This window comes from Falco cherrug, chromosome 3, assembly GCF_023634085.1.
Source record: "Falco cherrug isolate bFalChe1 chromosome 3, bFalChe1.pri, whole genome shotgun sequence".
NCBI lineage: Eukaryota > Metazoa > Chordata > Aves > Falconiformes > Falconidae > Falco > Falco cherrug.
In genome coordinates, this window is record NC_073699.1 from 106,466,687 (window position 1) to 106,490,392 (window position 23,706).

Genomic DNA, 23,706 nt, shown 5'->3' on the forward strand with positions numbered 1-23,706 from the left:
TCCCGCTCTCGCGCCGCCGCCCCGCCCTGCCGCGCGCGGCGCGGGGTGAGAGGTCGGGAAGATGGCGGCGGCCTTGGGGGAGGAGGTGCCGGACAACGAGGACTACTACTCGCTGCTCAACGTGCGGCGGGAGGTGGGCCTGGCGGCGGGGCGGCGGGCGGCGGCGGGCGGCGGGGCGCCGCCGCGGGGCGGGGCGGGGCCGGGCGGGCCGTGACCCCGATGCCCGCCTCGGGCAGGCCGGGCTGGGCCGCTGCGTCGTGCCCAGGCGGGCGGCGGCGGCGGCGGCCTGAGCCGGGGCTGCGGGCGGCCGGGCCGGCGGCTGCGGCGGGGGCCGTGTGCGCTGCCCGCGGAGCGGGGGCGCGGGGGCGGCGGCCGGGCCTCCCCTCCCTTTCGGCCCGGTTGAGGGGTGTTTTCCCGGGGCGGGCGGCAGCCTGGGCCCCGGCTTCTCTCCGGTTCTACGCTCCTTCCTCTGTGGGTGCTTCCCAAATGCTTCCACATTGGAAACCCCTAGAAATTTTGCATGACACCTCTCTTGTCAAAAAAAGGAGCGTCGGTCATCCTTCATTGCATTTGTAAGAATAGAAGGTTATTAATTGATGCAGCCTTGTTCCACTAGAACAGCTTGGAGCTTAATGGATCTTAGTCTTAACTACTTTTGTTTTATAGTCTTAATTAGGTAAATCACTAAAGATCTGAATGTATAAACTGTGCTGTAGTTTGTTCCATCGCAGGCAGTAACAACGTGTGTGTATATATATACACCAGATATGTCTATATGTGTGTATATCTAACCAGATTTTTGCGTGTTTCACTGCTGTCTGTTCACATGCGTCGGCCTAGATGTTAACAGCTTGAGCTGCAGGCGGCCTTTGTTGAACTGCTACTGCTGCATATAACAGGAGTTCAAACATTAGAAGCAATTCAGTCTGACAGCCTTGGAAAAACTTATCTTTGGAGTCCATGTCAGTACTTACGGCCGCAGTGGCGATCTCCTGTGTCTCGCTTGTGGAAATCTTTTGCATTTCTGAAGGGAAGAGGTGCGGCAGTCACCCTGTTTGTGAAACGATCCAATGCCGTGCAATGGACCATGCTCTTTTTAGAAAAATTTCCGTGCGACTCTGGCCCCGGCCTTGTTAAAAGCCGGTGGGCCGTACTTTTAGATCACTCAACAGCTGTTGTAACTCACCCTCCCAAACGTCAGCAGTGTGCAGACATAGAAGTTGGAAGAAAGGCAGAAATCAAACGAGGACTGCCACTGCTTGGGAGATTTAACAGCGAAGGCTTAATCGTTAACTTAGCTAGGCTCCCAGCTCTTCGGTAGAGACTGAAACATTTGGGTTTGGTACAGCAGGGAGCTGGAAACCAAGTTAAAATGGTCTTCAAGGGAGTAGTTCCAACTGAGAGTAGTAGTTGCTTTGTTAATTACCCCTTGCTAATTAAATTCAGTTGTACTATCCTGCGCGAGCGGTGGAATGCAGTGAACTTGCACTGCTGTATGCTGAGCCAACTTTGTGTGATGTGGCAGCTGAGCTTAAAATAATAGTTAACCACTGAACTTTGCAGCCCCAATGAGGAGAGTAAGACTGCCAAGCAGCAGGTTTTGTGTATGCATGTATGTAAACATTTAATCTTTTATAGATTTCAGTCCACTAAAAATGTGGTGGGAAGTTTGAGAGGTTAAAGGAAGCTGTTTAAACCCCAAGCATGGAGATGGGATGCCTTTTAATTTTGCCCGGAATTTTGGTAATAAAAATGTAACTTACATATGATTATTACTGACTTATGTATTTCATTGCAATTTGAAATGATGTCAGTATTTCTTTAGCGGTTTCTAAGAGGCTATTGCTCATGAAATATTGAACAAATGACCTGAGCTATTCAATGATGATGAAATGCCCAATCTAACATTTTATTGAACGTGGCATTCATGAAAAATGAAACTGCTCATTTCTATTATATAATCAATAGCACATTAAACCATTTATCATTAATTTGATTAAAGAATGCCATTTTAAACCTGTATGTTCCCCTGCCTTCCTAGTTGAATTTAGATTTGATGTCCAAGAAAGCACAAGGTAGTAAAAAGAAAAAAGCTAATCCATAGCTGCCTTTACTGTCTTGGGGCCAGCAAATTTGGCAGGTCCCCTTTTGCTGTATCATTTAGAAACAGTAATGTGAAATAGTACAAGCATGCAAAGAAAACATTTTTTCTAAGTTGTCCTCAAAATCCAACGGATTTCTAGTTTTGGTACGCAAATGAATGCATTCCTTTAACAAAAACCCAGACCCTCCTTACCACAAGCTGGACAAAAGACGTTATTTTAAGAAATGAGTTTTTAGGGCCTTTGTTTCCACAGTGGAAGCTTGGGAACTGTGAAGGCTTTAGTCACTGAAGCACATTAAGAGTAAATGGAATTTGTGTCTCTAAACTCTGTTAGGGAAAGTCATTTTCCAGGTGCCCCCTTCTTGCTTGCTGGCATTGTATTCCTGTCTGTTAGAACCCGGGGCTGTAATAAAAGGGATGACATTTGCTTGGAGGAGGCCAGCGAGTAAACCCCTCGTGCTGTTTTGCTTATTCTACTCTTTGTATTTTTCCTCGTGTGGAGAAGCGGCATCCTGCTTCCTCTGCCCCAGAAACCGATTCTTGCTGGGAGGGACAATTTTGGAACTGGCCAGTTGGTAGCTCTGTGAAGCTGCATGTGCTGCCTGCACCTTTTGGGGAAGTTCTGCTTGATTTTGGCAACTGCACCTCTAAATGGGTGTTAACCAGCCCCCAGGGAACAGACAGCTGCTGCAGTACAAGGGCTGTTGCAGGAATGAGATGAGAAAGGGCCCAGGACTCTTCAGAGTCAAAAAATAATATTGCTGTGAGGTTGTCTCCTGAGAGATGATAATGGGAAGAGCGGGGGTTTTATTCTGTCAATTCTGAAAGAGCCATCCGAAATCTGTTCCCACCACATGTCTTTGGCATGAGGCCAGGTGCCGGCTGAAATTCCAGGGTGGTTGCGGTCAAGAACAGGGCTGGGTTTTTTTCTTGATGCATTTAGTGGCATGCTGTTCTTCTGGTTATCCATCTGCTGCAGGTGAGTGTGTTTTTGCGGGTGCCTTCATTTCTTACAGCCCAACAGAGTCCTTGCTGTACAGGAAGGGAGGTGCTAGGCAGCACAGCAATGAGGGCATGAGTATAAAACTGTATGTTTGCATTTCTTACCTTTACTGCTGTGGAAAGTCAGCGCTTTTACAGTATCTACTTGAGGGTTTGAGATTGAAATACAAGTAGAATTTGAAGTATACCTCTGGTTTTAAGTGGTGTGATCCTGAGGTGACTTTATTTTTTTCTTGCTCTTCTGCACTGAATTGAGGAGACAGTAGTTGCCTAATAAAAATAATGTATGAACACAGATGGCTTGTGTATTTGCCTTTCTTTTTTTTTTTTTTTAGTTTTTATGCCTAGGTATACACTGATGAGCTGTTGCTGTCACTTGTTGTACTATAAATAGTGTGGGGAATACTGATGTGTATAACTGAACAGTTTATTAACTTATGTAATGAAACAAAAGTCCGTTCTTGATTTTGGGTAAGTAAAACTAGCGTAATGTAATAGCTGATGGACTTCTCTTTCAGGGCTGATCTTGTGAATGGCCTTTTTTCAGTAGCATTGGTTGTACTTTAATTCATTTTTTCTGCTTTTCACAGGCCTCTCAGGAAGAGCTAAAAGCTGCCTACCGCCGGCTGTGTATGCTGTACCACCCAGACAAGCACAGAGACCCAGAGCTCAAAACACAAGCTGAGCGCCTGTTTAACCTTGTTCACCAAGCGTATGAAGGTCAGTGGAAGTCCAAAGTTTGCAGAAGCTGTTTTCAGGGGTTTTCTAGGAGGGCTGTGTCTTTATGCATTTTGAAGACTATATATATTATTACAAAGTAATAATTAAATTTGCTGATACTTAGCAATGCTTTGTTTCCTGCTTCTGTCCTGTAAATCAGAGGAGCAATGCAATATAAATCCTGCAATGAACGACATGTGGAGTCTCTGTCTTATTTCCTGCATGTTTTAAATAGTCTTTTCACCACTTCCCTTACTTCTGAAAAGGCTCTCCTCTAAGAGACTGAAGACTGAACAGCTTCGAACAGAAAGACAATTTCATATTTTACTTTTGAACTGATGCATCCTGAGCTTCTGATCTCTTATCACCTGATTACAGTGTCCATTGATGTTCAGCAAGTTCTTCCATATGCTAAGACTGAGATAAGGACAATGGATTCATAGTCATTAGAGGGTTTTTTCTCATCCAAGGATGCCAAAGCCCTTTAAAAATATTCTGTATTAGGCCTTCATTTACTTAAACCCATAGGTAATACTAGTGTAACTGAGGCACAAGGAAGTGATTCATTAGAATTGGCTTGGAGCATTTTTGCACATGTCGTAAGAGGCACCTGGAATGCAAGTGGATTAGGACTCTTCTGCACTACAAAACACCAAACTAGGTGCCCGGTCCTGTAGCCTAAAGAGAAGGTAAAGCAAAATGATGAATAAATAATATTGCTCTATTAAACCTCAAAGATGAGCTAAAAACATTTTTTTTTTGCGCTCACATTTTCTGAATGATAAGTATTTGTTTCGTCTGGCTGGACATGAACATGGGTGGATTATTTTACGTTGTCCCTAGTTAGGGATTAGGACATATGGAAGCTTTTGCTGGGGAGAACAGAGAAGATCTTCCATTGGTGGCGTAGGGAATAAAAAGCCAGGATGCTTCAGTAATTTAATTTTAATGGGGTGAGTGGGTCTTACATTAGAGTCAGCTTTCCCTTTGATTTCTGTAGCTTTGCTTGGCTCTGTGTGGCAATGTATATGTAAATTGTTGCTCGTTTAGTACCAAATGTGAGTGTAATACTTTACAAGCAAAAGATTTTGACGTCTTGAAAATAAGCCACCCCACCTCCTGCCTATTTTCTCTCCCTCCTCTTCCTTCTTTTAATATCACATGACACAAGATGTATTTTATCAGAATTCATAAAAAATAGTATCTGCCTGTGACATTTAGCAAGTTCAATAATCTTCAGATAGTTCAGCTCAAAGCTCAATTACTAGTGTAAGCCTCTTTTTACCTTAATATATGCATCCAGCTCCCGAAAGACTCATCAGTTCCCCCACAGTCAAAAGAAATATATGATAATGGTAAAGCTGGTCTTGGAACCCAGTGGGAAAAATACTGAGGATTTTTTAATGTGGGTTTTATTTTTTTCAGGAAGGATTGGTATGAGAAATTATGCATTTAAATATGACTTACATTCTAAGATTCTTCTTAATTCTATGTGCAGTCTTTTTCCAAAGCAGCTGTTCTCCATATATTTTATTTTCTTCATTGCATTGGGTGACTTCTTGGGAGATTCAAATTCTACATGCCTTTTTGCAGTTACACTCTAGCTGATGTTTGGCCAGGCATGAACTGCCTGATGGAAATTGCCTTGTTGGTGCTTGGCATGTCCCACAAGTTTAGACTGTGTGGGAAGTGGTCAGTGGACAAGGGGTGGTGAGGAAGGCCAAAGAGAGGGAGCAAAGCACCGAAAAGCTTTGAAAGCTAGACAGAGGTAAATGTCATCCCTCCTCAGAAAGTTTCCAGGGACTACTATCTCTGAATTGCTAATAATCCCATTGATTGTTAGAGGGCTTAGGCCACCCTAGGTCAAAGAAAGCAATATTGAAAACCCCTGCTGTATATTCAGTTAGTCTGCATGTCTCTTTTGTGTCCTTTTCACTTACTGATTTTAGAAGTAAGGGGCGGGGGGGGAAGGAATTTGTCGGGGGGGAAAGTGTGTCCTGTTAATACAGCATGTGAAAATGTTAAAGGGAGTTAATGTAAAAATTGGATGCAACTGTAGAACAACGTGTTTCCAGGATCTGTGCTTGAATTCCAGATAACACTAGCATGTTAGTCTGAAATTCGAGGAGAAGACCAAAAACTGAGTTCTCTCCTCTCTTTTGATTTCAACTTGCAGTGCTTAGTGATCCACAGACCAGAGCCATCTATGACATATATGGGAGGAGAGGACTGGAAATGGAAGGATGGGAGGTGAGAGAAATTTAGCAATTTACGGCCAGTGGAATTGACTAAACCCATCTTTATCTGACATTCTTGTTATATTGAGCTACACTGACACCTTGATGGTAATAAATGCCTGTTTGTTTGAAGGCATCCTTGTTTAGTTATTTCTGTCTCTGCTGAAACACCATGATGGATTTTCAAAGAAAAGTTAGGTTTTTCACTTGACAAGAGAGCAATAAACCTGACATTCAGAGTTCCCTAATAGGATATTACCATGACAGGCAACATCTCTGTCTGAGACAAATGCATCATTATTGTCCATCTAGCCTCATCTTTTTCACCTGAAACTTTTTCTTTCAGCATCAGCTAGCCTCTGAGTTTGACATTACTTTTTCTTTCTGAGCTTTTTGGGGTTGCTTTTTTTTTTTTGGTTGGTTGGTTTTTATGGACTTGGAAAGGGAACTTGTCCATTTGTGGCTTTCCTGTTGTTAAGTCCCCTTGCTAGCCTCTGCCAGTCTTAAGTTGATTGCACTACGCTGCTTGCTGCAGAATGGTATTGTATTGGGTCAGGTCAGTGCCGACGTCGAGTTTGAAGTTAGCAGCAAGAAATGTGGAGCAGGGACAGCATGTAACAGACATTTTTGAGCTGCTCGTGGCAGACTTGATTTCATTTTGAAAAGCCAGATCCAATACTCTTTCTATCTGTACCTAGAGCCATATCTGCTTAAAACCCTCATTCCCTAAGCCACATAAGGTAAACAATAGCCTAAAACCACAAAACTCTCATGTATTTATTTTGTCTCGGGCCAGAAACATTCAGTTGTTTTAATTTTTGTGTCTATACCTAGTAAGTTAATGGATAGCTGTTGGTAACAGCTGTGCTGCAGTATCTTGTATGTGTGGTTTGAAAGCTATTTTCCCTGGTTTTGTCAAGGGAAAAGAAATAAAAAGACCAGTTTCCCTCCACTCAAAGCACAGGATTTTCTCTCATGCCTGCCATTTGATCTGGCCCAGCTGATTGCTTCCAAACTGTGAGCATTGACATTTGTGCAGAGTGGCTCACAGCAGCCGCAGGGGCAGCCAGGTCAGTGGACCTCTGTCCCATCAGCAGTGCACTACCCTGAAGATCCTTCTCCTGGTAATTTATTTTTTTTTTTTTTTGAGCAGGTTGTGGAAAGGAAGAGAACTCCAGCTGAAATCAGGGAAGAATTTGAGCGTTTGCAGAGAGAGAGGGAAGAGAGAAGGCTGCAGCAGCGAACTAATCCAAAGGTAAGCAATGACTTTATCCTAGTCTCAAGAGGAATCTGTAAGTTATCACAAATGTGCAGGGTGTGAGAAGCCTAGATGAGGGGTTACAGTAAATGGCCTACAGTAAAAAGCCTACACTTTGTGAGTTACTTTTCCTTTTTGAATATGCAGTTTCTCTGGAGAATGTAAGGAAAACAGCTAATTTTTTGGACAGTAATCTTCTATTGAAAGTTCTTTTTTTTTTTTTTTTTTTTTTCATTGAAACACAGTGCCTCTTTTGGCAATTCCAAGAAAACAGACCTAACGCTGAAATATTTATGATTTCTTTCCAAGTATTCCAAATGAAAATGAAACTCCCTGCAGTTACCTGACAGGTTTTCCCTTCAGCACTGCTGTAGTGTCACAACAATGCGGGGAGATAATCAAAGGCAGCATTGAAACCAATGAAACATGCGAGGCAGCTCCCGCACCAGCTGGGTAGCAGAACTCTTCCGGCTGCAGCTCAGTGAGCAAACTCAGCCTGAGCAGGGTTGGGGTCTTGCCAGTTTCACAGTTAGTGCCTGTTTTAGGAAAGCTTGATCACGCTCTCAGGATGAGAATCATCCGGTATTCCATTCCCATCTCTCAGCCTGTTTGAGCAGCCATAAACTGGTACTAAATGACTCACCTCGCAGCTGAATCTTGGCTGTTCAGGGAAGATGAACAGAACCGTGCTGAGGATGATGTCCTCGTGGTAGCATTGGGATGGCAGAGAGAGATGGTGATGGTGATTGACCGCTGCTTCCTCTGTCACCTGCTGCAACTGGGATACTCTGACAGTTCAGAGTGCTAATGGCTTTGATGGCTCTGGGCTTGATAAGTACACTAGGCAAGCCCGGGTTTCATCAGGATTGTCACCAACAGGTTTCACAGCTTGTTGAATCACAAAATTCTTGGTTTTCATGCGGTGAATAATGTTAATCCAAGAGCTGCATCTATGCTCACCAAATTTAATCATACTTCAGTTTATCTATATTTTTCCTGGGTTTTTTTGCTCGTACTATTGGGGTCTGGTTTGTACCTGTTTTTTGAAATGTGTTGGAAATCTGTTTCTACTGCGTGGTATAGAATTGCCCCATGGTAGGGTAGCCTTAGTTTTCTTCTGTCTAGCCCAAGGTAACCGTGCAGATACGTACGCACACAAACTTTCTCCATTGTGAAAAAATAAACTGTAATGAGACATCAATACTTGTTTTCTTTTTAAATGCTTCTGTTCTTGGTGGAAAACTGGGTATCCCCAGAGCTCTCACTGGAGGCTTGCAGTCAACACAGAGTCTGCATCCTGAAGCACGGATGTCTGTACTCTTTCGGTGGCTTTGAAAGAGGAGGTCACCTGTGTCATTGCGTTCATGTGTGGACTTGTTGAAACTTAACTTCTGTAACCTGAGAAACAGACTACCAGTTGATTAACTACTGTTGGTTTTGAAGACTGATAGTGTTTTTTATGGTCAGTTTAAAATCACAATGTTTTCTAGTGGACAGAAGCTTGAGTGTAGTAACGCTTAAGACTGCATCAGAAAAATGCCCATCTGAGAAGACCTGTAATGTTTTGAGATATTCACCTTGGTGCAGACTTTGGATCTGCGCTGGTCTTAGCAAAGCAAATCGACTAATGCAGGTCAGCAGGCTGTCATGGATAGTGCACAGACACTGAGAACTTGTTTGTACTGGAAAGGTAAATAAGCGTAAGGTGTTACGTGAGTATCTGCTGAGAGCATTGTTCCAGGCAGGAAGGGATTTCTGGATGCCACAAAACAGGCAAGTTGAACTCTCTCTGCTGGCGATGAGGGTGATTGGGGTCAGCAGCGTATTCTTGGAGAGGGGAATGGTTATCTCCACCTCACGAGTCCCTGTGACTTCAGGAATTTGACATTTTATCTGGGCGCCTCACTGTGGCAGTGAGCAGTAAAAAGCGGAGCTGCATCATGAGCCTCAGCCTCTGTGTCCTGTGATAAAATTAGCCATCTGGGTGTTTACAGCAATTGCTGATTGGCAGCCTATAGAAATGGCTCTCCAGGCAGTGTTCCTGTGGAATTAGGTAGCACAGCTGTGATCATTTCATACACGAACACAAGTTATTTTAAAATTTCCAACATTTTGTCAGTTCTAGAAAATGGTTCCAGCAAAATAAAGCATTTTAACCAGAAATGTTGAGCAATAACCAGATGTAGGCAATTTGGCAGGTTTCGAATTGAGTCTATTATTTGCTTTTAGAGCTTTGTTTTTGCTTTCAAAGAGATGCAGAAGGGTTGAAAAGTTCACTCCTTGATTTGAGAAGAACCACTTCCTGTTAGCAGAAATTAAATCCCGTTATTTTCCTGCTGCGGAAGGTCAACATCTAAGAAACGCAGTCCCTCAAGGCTTAGTCTGGCACAGCTTCCATATGGCACATTCCAGAAGGTACATCCCTAAGAAAAAAGGCAAGGAGGGAGTATATTCTTCTCTGGCACACCTCTTAAATCCATCAGTAAACTGTGTTTCATATTCACAGGGTGGAAAATGAAGGTGATATTTAAAAGATGATATCAGATAACAACAACTCTGATGGTTCTGTAGTGCTGTTCCCAGCTTCCTGCCCTGTGGAGCTGGTGTGCTTTGCAGCATGTTGTGTGCGTGCACCGCCGACTTCTGAGCAGAGCTTTACAGCTTTTTCCCTGCTGCTCTTTCTTTGGGGAGGGCTTTTTCATTTCCAGTGCTTTGAGCAGGTGGCTGATGGGGAGTTGCAAGCGGCAGCGGTCCCCTCTATTATCCGGTGGCATAGGGGCTGCTGTCGTTCTCTGGGAATATTTTTAACTTTACCATCTGCTGCTTTTCCTGTGCTTGCACCCGAGCCAGTTTCCTTGCCAGGATCTATAGACCTCTGAGGGTGACTTCACCTGCTTGGCGGGAGGTGAAATGTCTACACGGAGGCCACCACTCACTTCAGAAAAAGGCAGCTCTGTGGAAGTTCTGCTGAGGGAGGGAGCAGAGATGCTCCTTTCCTCAGAATGGGACTTAGGGATTTTCATGGATAGGTTCAGGTGTTTCCTTTTTTCATTGGGAGTGATATTTCTTCTAAATTTCGTAGATATGAAAAAGGAAATCATAACATTTTGAGTATAATGGAAAGGAAGTGCATTGATTTTCAGGAATGTGTGTGAACCTTGGTGCATCTTGACAAAGGGTACAAGCATTGCAAGACAAACAAACATAGTATAGTAAGATGTTTTTCAGTGGTGGTCGGTTGGGTTTTTTAAGTGCGAACTCTTCAGCAAGCTTTACTGCTGCTTATATTCTGGTCTGAGTTGAAAACACGCAATTTTCTGTCTTTTTGCCATTCCAATTCAGCATGCTTACTACTCAGCTTGATATCCCTTGTTTAAAAATGTTTAACTTGGAATTTAAAGTTGCAGTCTGGCAAAGGTTCTGCACTGAATGTGGCACTCCCCATGGAAAACCTTTCTTTCCATTGATCTTGGGTTTGACACTTCCTTGAATTGCAGAGCATCAGGGAAAAATGGAAATAGTTCTCTCTTGCTAAAATAAACGCTCACCTGTATTCAGACATGTTTGATTGGTCACTCCGGAGTGCATTTGCTGGAATTTCAGTGGTTGTGCACTTTTCTCTTTCTCTCTGGCTGTTTTACTCCGTGTCTTTCCAGAGGGCTGGAGAGCACTGCGAGGCTGCGCCACTTCCCAGGCAGTTGGCAGTTTTGCTTTGCTTCGCTTTTATTTTGGCCTCGTTTCAAGGAACAGCACAACGTAGGAGAGGGCTGAAACCGAAGAAGGTGTAGCGTCTGGAGAGCAGATCCTTGAAGGTGACTTTGCAACTAGTTCCTGAAAAGTAGTCTTCTGCATAAAGGGCAGGAGCTCATCCGTGGTGCTGCCACAAACAGAACAATGAGCGTAATTGCTTTGAAATTAGCCAGGCTGCCAAGAGAAATTTGTAAACAGTTGGGGCACAGCCCCTGTTCCAGAGTTCTCCTGGAAATAATCACACCTTCCCGTGTAAAAATAGTTATCCAGTTTTCGCTGTGTAAGAAATCAGAAAATAAACATTGAGAAGAGGTCTGGAATCTCCGCAGCAAATAAAGTTGGAAGCCAAACCAGGGAGAAGTTTTGAGCCCTGTCAGACACTGCAATTCTTCCTGTATTTATGGTTCAGCATTTGATTAGAGTGGAATGAGCAAGGAAAAATGCTCGCTCAGATTGAAATAAGAATTTATTCCATCCATACTTGGTCTCTGTGCGAGTGGGTTTTGTACCTACCTAGCCACTGAGTTTCTTGATACAAATTGCTCAGAGTTCATTTTGTGCTTGTGCACAGAGGGGTTTTTTTTTATTGCAGCTGGTACATTTTATATGAGCTGGAATGCTGTTTAATAGGTCTATAGGGAAGGTTTCCAAAGCCTTTTGAAGTTATATGACTCAGACAAGGATCTAATTGTGCCCTTTCCAAATAAACCCACTCTTGCAGTTAGTCTGAGTGAGCACAGCAGCAGGTAGCCAGACTGTTTAGCTGTGGCCTAGTTTTTTGGGGGAGTAAGCTTTTCTATGGTCTGAGAAAGACTTTTAGCAAGTGGTAAGTATTTTCTGTCTTTGTCAAGCTTTTCTGATTGCAAGATACAAACAAGGAAAACCAGATTTTTGACCAACAGTCAGTTGCAAGTGGATGATGCAGCTCAAAACTAAGTTCTTTCAGATAACTCATAAGAAGAAAGCATTTAGAGGAATTCTGGCTGAGTTCTGCTGAGGAAAATAAATTCCTAAAATATATTATTTCAACTTTAAGATACTGACAAAGCAGAGTCAGTTGTGGGGGAAGAGGAAAGCTGCTGTGTAAGTGTGTTCTACCTATTTCTGTCATGCGTCACAATAGAAAAATTACCTACTAGTATTACAAGTTGCATTCCTGCTGAAAAACTGTCTTCTACCCAGTGTATTTAATGATTTATATTGCTGTTTTGGAATACTGTAATCATTCCGTTTTGTTTGTCTTGAATGTGTAATAAATGCATTTTAGAGTGGAAAAGGTAATTGCAGAACAAGAAACACGGCAAAAAAATTTAATCATATACAAGAATGGTTTAGCTATTTGGCCTGTATGTCTTGGATGTTTGTTAATGCTAAGTACTTGTTCCACTTGTCGTTCCTTAGGGAACAATTAGCGTTGGAATAGATGCCACCGACCTCTTTGATCGTTATGACGAAGAATATGAAGATGTGCCTGGGAGCAGCTTTCCTCAGATTGAGATAAACAAAATGCACATATCCCAGTCCATTGAGGTAAGGAGGGCAGACACTGCTGCTGGTGTGGGGCAGGGCTTGAGCTAATGAGGCACTACCGCACAAGCAACGGAAAACGACACGCTGCTCAGGGGGTCCTCGTCTTAATTTGTGGAGGGATGCAATTACCAGCATGGGTGGGAAGAGGAGGCTCAGTTCCAGCAGAACGGCGTGCTGACTGTTCAGCTTGTGTTTGTGTGGCTGGTTTGTAGGCTACAGCAGTCCTGCCTTCCTGCTCACAGGGAGGCTCAGTCATGATCGAAAGCATGTGTCTAGTTCTCGCTAAACATGGAGTATTTAGCGTATGAAAACAAATGATTCCCAGTTTTGAGGGTGTGGATAAGGAAAGCAGGGGGAGTGTTTCCTCTGGTACAGAGAACCGAAAAAGTTTAGTCTGCTAGCAAGATTAGAAGGGCTTGTAGCTCAGGGTCAGGACTTCAAGATGGTCTGTTAAAGGTGTCACAGATGTCTGGTACAGTAAGAATTATCTCATATTTTGCCATACTTGATCTTCAACTACAAAGTTTAGAGCAAGTGTGGCCATGTCTGGTTCAAAAACCTGGCCTCAGTGGATGACAAGGAGTCAGCTGGAGTGTTTCCTATCTCTCTGCAGTCATGGTTATGTCCTTGCAGAATATGCATTAAATGTGTGACTTGGCATCAGAGTAATTGGCAACTATATATTCATTTTTTCAGGCACCGCTGACTGCCACAGACACAGCAATACTGTCTGGTAACCTTTCCACCCAGAATGGCAATGGAGGTGGATCCATTAATCTTGCTCTGAGACGAGTGACGTCTGCCAAGGGATGGGGAGAGGTAAGAGTACTAGCTGTTAGGCATTTTTCTATCCTGTCTATTTCAGGCTGCTTGGATTAGTTACTGAGTATTTATTTCCTTTACAGAACTCTAGCTCTGTTTCGTCTTTCATTTTCTACATTCTGTAGAATGTAGGAAAAGGAGTTCTCAGAGGAATTTGACAAAAAGGGAAGGCCACACCTTGTGTTTTTTCTTAATTTTTTCCCCTTTCCACTTGGCTGTGCATTTTGTACTTCACTTGTGTTACCTTTGTCTCTAGCCTTTCTGATTTCACTGTCTGAAGGCTCTTGGGTGCCTTCTGGTGCTGTGAGCGTGCACCTTAGGGCAGCGTGACAGTTTGCCTTCACGTCAAAAACTGCTCTGCTCACAAGGGAAGAAGTTTTGGGGGAAAACATTTTGACTCCCAGGCAGATATGATCTAAGCAGCTGGAAGGTCCCATGTTACCACCTGCAAGTTGCACTCGCTGGACCTGTAGCTTTGAGATGCTCATGGCATCGCTGCAATGGCTGGCAGTTGGCTGCTTTCTGTGCCTTTTTGCACACTAGGTCCTGCTAACCTGTTTCCTCATCCTGTGAGAAATGGGATTTTTCCTCTTGTTTGAGAATTCATAGACTGGAGGCATTTGATTTGCGTCATGATATAATATGGGTAATATAGTGTCGTGGTTTAACCCCAGCTGGCAACTAAGTACCACGCAGCTGCTTGCTCGCTCCCCACCCCCACCAGAGGGATGGGAAGGAGAATTAAGAAAAGGAGGTGAAACTCAAGGGTTGAGATAAGAACGTTTTAATAACTGAAATAAAATTTAAAAAATAGTAATAAAACAATTGCAGTGAAAAGGAGGGAGAAGGAGGGAGGAATAAAATCCAAAAGGAAGGGGGGAAAAAACCCCCAAGTGATGCATGATACAATCGCTCACCCCCACTTACCAATGCCCAGCCAGTCCCTGAGCAGCTATCAGTGAGAAACTGAAAAGTCCTTGGCTTAGTATAAACATTACCTAGTGACAACTAAAAACATCGGCATGTTATCAACTTTGTTCTCACACCAAATCCAAAACACAGGACTGCAAAAGCTGCTAAGAAGAAAACAAACTCTATCCCAGCTGAAGCCAGGACATACAGGAGCTTCTGGATATTGTCATGAGCCAGTTGACTAAAAAGGTTTTTTTAAAACCTGTGCAATAAACTTATTTGGGAGAGGCAGATGTAGTAGGAACTGCTTGTGCAGATTTTGTCATAGGAAGTGTCAGGTCCAAGAACTGCTTCTGTTAATGAGACCGAACAGCACCAAATAAACGTTGACTGGCAGCCCTGGAAGTCACCCGGACTGGGGGATGAAGCAGCGGGCGCATTTTGCAGACACTGAGACGGTGCTGCAGCAGAACTGACAGCATTACTGTGAGGCTGTCCTGGGAAGGACGCTTGTCCTCAGACAGCAGCAGCTAAGCCTTGTTTGCCATTGTGGGGCGATGAGGGAGGTGTTTTCTCCCTTTGCACTGGAGCACCCAGAGCAGATGCTCGTAGTAGTAGCCTGTAGCACCACAGAACTGGCTTTGTTTTACTCACGATGACCCTACTCAGTGAGACATCTCTTATTCTGAGGGCAAAGGTAGCAGAAAAGAGAGTATGCTGATGTGGTAAATGTTACTCAGATCTGTAAAATGTCTGTGTTGTAAATGACACTTGTGAAGTACTTCATCATTGTTGTAAAAGGTGTTTTCTTCTAACAATTTGGCATTGTGCATTTAAACAGTTGGAGTTTGGAGCAGGAGACCTTCAGGGACCTCTCTTCGGTCTGAAGATATTCCGTAATCTTACACCAAGATGGTAAATATTAGAAAAATGATCTAATGATTAACACTGCACACTGAGGAACTAAACAGCTTGAATTCTCTTCCATGTTAATTCTGGATTTGTTTTCTGTCCTACAAAATAGGTATTTCTTCTTTAGAATTAAGGTCATGCTTTAGTACTGATCAAGACGCTTGTATTCTTTTTGTGCATTAGTGTCTTCCATTTTCATACTTCCAGTTTAAGGAAGGTCTGTCTTCCACATCCTTAGATTTGTATTTGATCTTGTCATGATTCATAATACTTTAAGAGTGACCTCACAGTCAAAGCAACCCCCTCTGGGAGCAGAACAAAAATTGGGGGAGCTCTTCTGGAGCTTCCATGTGTGAGACAGAGTTTCTGTCAGCAAAAGAGGAGACGATATGTCATATTTTAGGAAGTGGTGCCAGATTTGCCACTATCCTGGCGTCTGTTTACAAATGAATAGAGGTCTCGCATTGCAAAGGAGAGTGCAAGGTGAGGGTTGTGATTGAAGACATATGTTAGACCATCATAGGTGCTGGTGTGGACTTTCTTCTTTTTATATTTTCTAATTTAGTAAATATGCCATTCCTCAGAGCTTATGCAGGAATGTTGCTCCCTGTAGAATCCGTTAATGCTGGGTTTTGGAGCTGATGCTTGATGATTATTAAATATCAGGGCTCCTATCTTCTAGCAGCTGAGTGTGCCACCTCTGTGGAAGACCAGGACTTTATCTGCCTAGGACAAGAAGGGTAAAGGCTGAAAGGTAGCCTGCTGCGCTGGCTGCAGTGTTGTGGCACAGACCAATAAACTAGGGCATGAGCCTGCTCTTCTGTGCGGTGCTTTGGTCAGTACAGTCTCAATCCTGAAACTACCGTGCTCTTTGCAGGGTAGTCCCTGCATATTCAGCTTGGCTCCTGGGCGAGAAGGAATTTGAGGCCATCTGGGAGCCCGAGTTTTATCACTGATAAGGCTGTCCTTATTTCTCCTAGTTTCATCACTACAAACTGTGCCCTGCAGTTTTCATCGCGCGGGATCCGCCCAGGCCTCACCACGGTCCTAGCCCGCAACCTTGACAAGAACACCATGGGGTACTTGCAGTGGCGGTGGGGCATCCAGTCAGCCATGAACACTAGTATTGTCCGGGATACAAAAACCAGCCATTTCACTGTGGCATTACAGGTGAGAGTCCTGTTGCTCTACACGGGGGACAGCGAGACCACCCCAGGGGAGTGAGGTGCCTCGGCTTGTCTGTCCCGGCAGTATTTTGCCTGGGGACTAGAGGATAACGGAGCGGTTGGTACTGCCTCGTGTGAGCCTGGTACATAGGTAACCAGCTGCATTTGGCAGAGCACAGCCCTGCACCAAACACTGTCATATCTGGTGTGGGGCAGATTGGATTGGCGTCAGGACGCACAACACAGACTGCAGAGATTGCAGGCTGTGGCAAGTAAGCGGCAAGCATCGTTACGTTTTTTGTGCCACTTAAAGGATAGGAAAGGAAATTGGGGGGAACGTTCAGTGGTGCTGAGGGAACATTTTCATTCATTTGTTCTCTTGCGTTTCAGCTGGGAATCCCCCATTCTTTCATGATGGTCAGTTATCAGCATAAGTTTCAGGATGAGGATCAAACACGAGTGAAAGGTTCTCTCAAGTAAGTGTGCAAGAGGAAATTCACATTGCTCACAGCCTGAAGAATTGGTCGTCTCCTGCTGTTTTAGGCTTCCAGGTTCCACACAAATGCTTCTGTGGTCTTTGGGAATGTGCTTTTTCATTGATTGAATCTGGTGAATGCTGAGGTAAATGTCTTGGAGGCTTAGCTCTGTGTGCCTCTGAATAAGTGGGACTGAAAATACTTGTGTGTGGTACCTCTGCATCATCACCAATTAGAAAGCTGGAAGTCCTTCTAGTCTGTTTACTTCTTGACAAACTGCAAAGGCTAATCTTATCTTGTAGGTACACAGTGAATCTTCCAATAGCGAACACCTGCTGAGCACAGATGTATTTCCATGTTTTGCTTGTTGGGGAACAGGATTCGGGAAAGAGAAATTCAGAAGTTTTCCCTGTCTTACCAGTTTTTGGTTCTGTCGTTCTAGGGCGGGTTTCTTTGGGACCATAGTGGAGTATGGAGCAGAGAGGAAGATTTCCAGACACAGCATTTTAGGAGCAACCGTCAGTGTTGGTGTTCCCCAAGGAGTGTCTTTGAAAATCAAGTCAGTTCACGATTACAACTCTAGATTGCAGAGGCTGACCATAACCTGCATTATTCTATTTCTGATATTCAGGTGGGAAGGTCCCAGTCTTAGGGCAATACAGGTATATTGATCGATCACTACAAAAGGCTGCAGCTGCCCTCACCTCTAACACAAGCGGTGCCCGTCGGAAGCGGTGTGCCTTTTGCTGGTGTTACTCTGGGCCTGAGCCGCCTCTTTCAGGACTAGTGTGTCTGCATGTCTGTGCATGAGCACGCATCAAAATTGGCTGAAAATAACAGCTTAGAGTGAGGTTCGGAGCATTATGGTAAGAAATAGTAGAAATAGTAGAAATGGATCTGATTGCATTCTGGTTTTATAATGCTGTACACAAGTGTATACTGGAATTATTGAATTACCATTAACTAATTAGGTAATTTTACTATTAATCAGATGCAATTCCCAGAGAGGGGCAGAATTCTTTGAGGGTTCATGTACTGTGGTGCACGTTTAATGAGTGCCAGCAGATGCTGTGCCAGGATGCCAAAACTACTGTAAAGCCACGAAGAACTTGATCCCCAGAAAACTAATGTTTTCTAAAATAAATATTATTATAAGCATCAAAAGAGTATTAATGTATGCCTTCCTTAAAGGCACATACCAGTATTGTGCACAAAGACTTTCTGTATAAGCATTTTTTTTTCTTTTGATGGTTATGTTGGTCCCTGTCCCTGGTGAAATTAATGACTAAATAAATTCTTCTAAGATTTTTTTTAAAAAAAAAAAAAGAACACTTTAGAACGGTCAGGTACTGTCTCAAGAGATGTCTGCTACATAGAAGTCTGGCTATGGTTGGTGTCAGCTGTCTGTCTTACCATTGTCTTGTTTCATTTTGTTGGATTTTCACATTTATGAGCTCACCATTCACATCTCCTTTGGTTCAGCAGTTGTTCAGCAGCATACGATACTGCTAAGTGTACTTAATCAAGTACATGAAACACTGCATTTCCTCTTACCTTTTTTTTTTCTTTTTTTTTTTTTCTCCAGGTTGAATAGGGCTAGCCAGACCTACTTCTTCCCTGTCCACTTAACAGATCAGCTGCTTCCCAGTGCTGTATTCTATGCCACCGTGGGACCTCTAGTTATCTACTTTGCCATGCATAGGCTAATCATTAAACCCTACCTCAGGGCACAAAAGGAGAGGTGAGCTTGCAAGACTGTTTTTACATTCGGAGCTGGGAAGTCCCACTCGGGTTCTTCTGAGAGCCTGGTGCAAAGGTTGCAATATCCAGCTAAGGCACTGTGGTCCTCTGCATCATCAGTGCTACTGAGTTCCGGAAGCCTACAAAAATACCTTGAAAGGTGGGGAAGAACCTTAAAACCAAGCTCATTTGTGTTGGGTTGGGGGTCAGTTGTAATTGGGCTGGGTAAGTAGGCATCTGCCACTTCGGGGCTGAACCCCCACCACTGTGTAGAGCTGATGTCATATTGACTTCCTTATGCCAGAGAGCTGGAGAAGCAAAGGGAGAGTACAGCCAGTGACATGCTCCAGAAGAAGCAGGAGGCTGAAGCTGCGGTGAGTCTTTTTTGTAACTTTCTCCCCTTAGTTAAAGGAAGGTGTTTTCACTCCAGCTTTTCTCTTCTGGATGGTGTCTGACACTGCTCGATTTTGCTCTGCCTCTTGTGTTGGGACAGGTGCGGTTAATGCAAGAGTCTGTCCGGAGGATAATTGAAGCGGAGGAAGCCAGAATGGGTAAAGATTACAGCACCATTTACTTGTTCCGTAAATTTGGAGAGAGGAAGGAACAAAACAAAGGCTGGGTGGTTGAGGGAGGGAAATGCAAAATACCGTTTCTTCGTTCCCTCTCCTAATGAAGCACAGCATAATCGCTGTTGCACGCGTAGTGGGGGTGTTCAATTACAATTCAGCTTTATGGTGTCTGAGCGTGGTAGGGATCCACTGAATGTTATCTTGGGATAAGCTGTGGGCAGGGTGAAGACAACAGTCTGGAATCGCCTCTCCACAAAAGAGGGGTGTGTGTGCAAATACATGCAAAAGTTCTTGTCTGAAGTTTAGGTTTCACTGATCTCTAGCTTACACAGTTTGCTCCTGGCCCATAATTGAAATCTGCTTTCTGATGTTTGCTAGCAATTTCCAAGAGAGAATGTTCTGAAGTGAGCTGGCACCCACTTAGACTGCCACATCAGTGTGGCATCGAAGTCATGTCACTCTGTCCTAGTGCTGAAGATTGCTAACAAACAGCCAAGTAGAAATGTTCTTCCGTCTTGAGAAGCGTGGGTCTAGGCAAGGAGATTTTAAATATCATAGAAAGCAAGGGAAAATGCTGGGATGGTCTTTTCATCAGTGTCTTGTCTAGCTGTTGGTGGGAAACCTCTCATCACATCTGTGATTTCATGTGAAATGCAGGTTTGATTGTAGTGAACGCTTGGTATGGGAAGTTTGTTAATGACAACAGCAGGAAGAATGAGAAGGTGAAAGTAATAGATGTGACTGTGCCCCTGCAGTGCTTGGTGAAAGACTCTAAACTCATCCTCACAGAGGCATCCAAGGTACGTAGCTGTTCTGTCAAAGCCCAGACTCAAGGGCTCGAACATGTGGCACAATTTCTGTTGAACCATATGCGTTTTCTCCAGTGTGCTTGAAGCTAGTGACTCTAGATCAATGTACAGAAGCCATTTACATACCAAGTGATGTAAACCTCCAGGGACTTCTGTTTCTGTGGGCATTGCCAGTGCCAAAGAAACAGCATCTCTGAATTTGCACTGTCCCTGGGACAGTGTGTGTTGCAGACTGGAGCTGTGCACCAGAAACTTCCCCACCCCCTGATTCACTCTTTTCTTCATTTAGAACTTGCCACTGTGGAGGCAATTCCTTAGCTTCTTGTCTCATCTCATTGGCAACAAAACTCCCTTTTTTTAATGATGCCTTGTTCTGGCAGTAGTAGATGGTTTTGGTCAGCTGAGGAGCTGTGAAAGTCCATTCCCTGATGCTCAGTCTGTCCTTCTGTGGTTCAAGGCTGGGCTTCCAGGTTTCTACGACCCCTGCGTGGGTGAGGAGAAGAGTTTGAAAGTGCTTTATCAGTTCCGAGGAGTTCTGCACCAAGTGATGTCAGCTGACAACGAGGCCCTTAGGATACCAAAGCAATGTAAGTAGCAAGAGCCGCCCTGCTTCTTCCTTCAGGGACCAGTAAAGGATCGCTGCAGCCCTGTGTGGTGAAGCACACGGAACTGGGGTTCAGAACTGGGGTTACTGCAATGCCTCACGAGTGACCTAAAAGAGCTCAGCAGCACCACAGCAGCTGTTTATACCATCTAACCTTATACATCTACCTGGAGTTGGAGGCAGAGGCCCCCTCCAGCTGCTGGTGTGCCTGCTGGGCAATTCACAGCATTGGGTTGCCCTTTGAGGACCAAATTGAATGTATGGAGGCAAGTTGGAGGCCTGAGCCAGATTCCTTCCTCAGCCCCATTTATCCATCTGCCAAAATATTTTCCCTGCCAGATTAATTTTGTGAAACTGGTATCTGCTAGTGACAAGTTTTCCTGGCACCCCCGTAGGCCTGGGGGTCAGCTAAGGAGCACAAACCTCTGTTTACTCTGTCCCAATTCCAGAGGCATATCCAACTTACAAAGCTTCCCTAAGTATGTTGGAGGTGTATGTGAATCGTGGTTAATTGGTGCCCAGAAATGTTCCCATCTGTCCCTGGTACGGTGGTAAGTTCAAGCTAGGATGCCTCCCGTCCAGCAGAAGGGGCATGCATCCACGTATTGTTCTCATCCGACAGCTCACAGAATCGATGCAGATGGCTAAACTGGTGAGAGCGGTGCGTTCCGTTACAGTACCTGCGTCAACAGAAATGGCAAAACCTTCCCCCGGACGCTACAAGTTTGAACAGAGACATTTTTATTTTTACTATCCGTATAGCAGGTGGTGTCCTCCCGGTTATGTTAAGAGACAAAATGAGAGAACCTGCTTCTCCAGGTGGCACCAAGGCAATACTTCTCTGAATTGTGGCTCAGTAACCAATAAAGCAACGTGACTCTGAATGCGCAGTGCTTTCTGCTGAGGTTGCGCGAGAGGGCAGTGAGCACCACCCGCCACGCAGCCAGCTCTTTCCTGCTGCGATTTGGCCACAGTCCGTTTGTGCAGTCTCACCTGTATCTTCTTGCACTGAGCAGGGAAGAAGACGTGTTGTTCTCACCTGTCCACATACTTCCTGGGGTAGGTAACACACCTTTTTCTGCTCCTGAGGGGAAGTTAAGTTCTCTGGCCACCTCCTGGAAGTCCTCTGTGCAAATCCTTTTGTTGAAAAGAGGACAGAGATGGTTTTCCATCTCAAATCTGTATTGGAAATGTACTTGTTAAGAACAGGTATGTTTGGAATGAAGTTCTTTGCCTTTTGTAGTAACATGGACCTCTTCAGCATGAATCCGTCCAGCTGCTAATTTCAAACACTGCTATTCCAGACAAGGACACGAGGTATAATATTCTTACTAATTCTTCTGCCACCTAGAACCATGTACTATCACGGTTTTCAAGAAGAGAGGAAAGCAAGTGGGGCAGAAGGACAGCAATTTTATTTCCTTCGATTCTGATGCTGCAGCTGTCTCTTCCCATCTAATTTATTTCTAGGAAAAAGAGGAACGTAGGTTATAGGAGTAAACCAGACCAAAGCGAGGAGAGATGCCAAATGGGTAAAACGCTGAAAACATAAAATTCAGCTGCCCTTTCGAAAAAGCACCAGTTATGACATAAATCTATTGGATTAACCTTGCGTAGAAGCCATGCCAATGATTTAGCAGCAGAAAGGGCAGTCCTGTTCTAGTGACACAGCAGATGGGAACAGCAGCCTTGTAGTATCTACTACACACTGTGCCCATCAGCGCTACTGAGGCTTTTTCATAGAGGAAAGGAATAATTGTAGCTGTTTCCTAGTCACGGTTCTGCTCTTGGTGAGTCCTAGAACAGCCTTCATTGCTTCCATGTCAGAGACCCGGGGGGGGGGGGGGAACCCCAACCTGTGCCAGCAGTGCATCATTGCTCTTGACAACTATTACCATAAATCATTTCCCAACACGTACCTGGCCCCTTTTTCTTTGCAACTGTGGTTCTCTTTGCTCAAGTCATTGTAGCAGAATTAGATTTCCAAAAGCAGACTTAGTTGAGTCAGTCTGAAAGAGGTGTTCCCCACTTCTAAAAAACAAGTTTATACGATGAATTTGTTTTAGTTAAAAAAAAAAAAAAACCCACAAAAAAAACCACCAAAAAAAGCCAAGCAAAACCTTTCAGCTGTGAGCAGCTCCTGGTGCAGGATTTTATTTCACTTGCAATCAGTGTTCTGTTGATAAGAAATTAAATGTAAAATGTGCAATAAATTATATTCAGCTGAAAAGCAGCCCACATTCCCTTTGCATCTGTGGGACACTCTTGAAAATAAACTCCTGAAAAGCGAGAGTTGCAGGTTTTGTAAATGTAACTGCACCCTCTGTCACGTCCTGCTTATTGACTTCTGTTGATGGCTTGTATGTGTGACAGTTGAACTGGGCAGGAATCTCTACCAGAAATTCTTTTTTCATGTCTTACCACTACATAAAGTGTATGGTCAAGAGTGAGAGCTGGTCCGTAGTGACTAGGACGTGGCAAAATACTCCCAGGCGAGGACTGAGAATTAAGTTTTGCTTAAGCAAATGCAAAATAGCGACGACACAGCTACTGCTAATTAAAAAGAAGAATCTTGGCATAGCTCTATCTAGCAGAGCAATGACACTGAGGAGCGTACTCATGAAAAATATTTGCACAATAAACCAATTCTCCTCATTTCTGACAACTTCCTGAGATACGGTTTGTGCTGTCATGAAAGTGTTTTCTTGCATAGTCTACGTTAAAATGCAGAGAAATGGCGATGTGATTCTTAAAACTGCTTCAGTACTTCAAGATGTCCCATGGTATTTCTACACTTGAAAAACAACATTTCTGAGGGGCAGAGCGCGTTGCTCCTACCCCAGCAGTTAAAACTTGTAACAGGGTAGCATCTTCGGGTGCAGACTTTAAAAACGTGAGGTGACCCATCTATTTGACCCAGCAAAGGTTTCAAATACCTCGTGAGGCTCCCAGAACGCACGTGTCACTTCTCAGCCAGAGCCTTTCAACTGTAAATTCTCAAGGTGGAGGTACAAGTTCAAGATTTACTTTTTAGAGTCTTCCCGTACTGGCTCAGCCAGTGGAAGGCTACAAAAAGGCAGTGCTCCAGGTACCGC

General features: G+C 44.1%; 2 protein-coding genes across 2 annotated transcripts in view; one reads left to right on the plus strand and one right to left on the minus strand.

Moving 5' to 3' along the window:
* CAMTA1 (calmodulin binding transcription activator 1) overlaps positions 1-3,344 on the minus strand; it is a 324,887-nt gene extending 321,543 nt beyond the window's left edge. The window contains exon 1 of the mRNA XM_055705087.1: positions 1,187-3,344. The gene's annotated coding sequence lies outside the window, so the exon portion shown is untranslated. The remainder of the gene's footprint in view (positions 1-1,186) is intronic.
* Positions 1-22,901, plus strand: DNAJC11 (DnaJ heat shock protein family (Hsp40) member C11). Its single transcript, XM_055705089.1, has 16 exons — positions 1-133; positions 3,697-3,826; positions 6,003-6,076; positions 7,217-7,318; positions 12,473-12,601; positions 13,298-13,420; positions 15,177-15,250; positions 16,228-16,417; positions 16,804-16,889; positions 17,332-17,448; positions 18,475-18,630; positions 18,934-19,003; positions 19,123-19,180; positions 19,856-19,998; positions 20,465-20,594; positions 21,234-22,901. The coding sequence occupies exons 1-16, from the start codon at positions 62-64 to the stop codon at positions 21,257-21,259; spliced, it is 1,680 nt and encodes a 559-aa protein (XP_055561064.1). The 5' UTR covers positions 1-61; the 3' UTR covers positions 21,260-22,901.
* Positions 22,902-23,706: the final 805 nt, after the last annotated feature.

What these genes read in the sequence shown, in the direction of transcription:
- DNAJC11 (XM_055705089.1), top strand. Translation starts at nt 62, where the DNA reads ATGGCGGCGGCCTTGGGGGAGGAGGTGCCGGACAACGAGGACTACTAC. An exon ending in TGTTCACCAAGCGTATGAAG is followed by an intron (nt 3,827 to 6,002) that starts GTCAGTGGAAGT and finishes TTCAACTTGCAG; the next exon opens with TGCTTAGTGATCCACAGACC. An exon ending in TGGAAATGGAAGGATGGGAG is followed by an intron (nt 6,077 to 7,216) that starts GTGAGAGAAATT and finishes TTTTTTGAGCAG; the next exon opens with GTTGTGGAAAGGAAGAGAAC.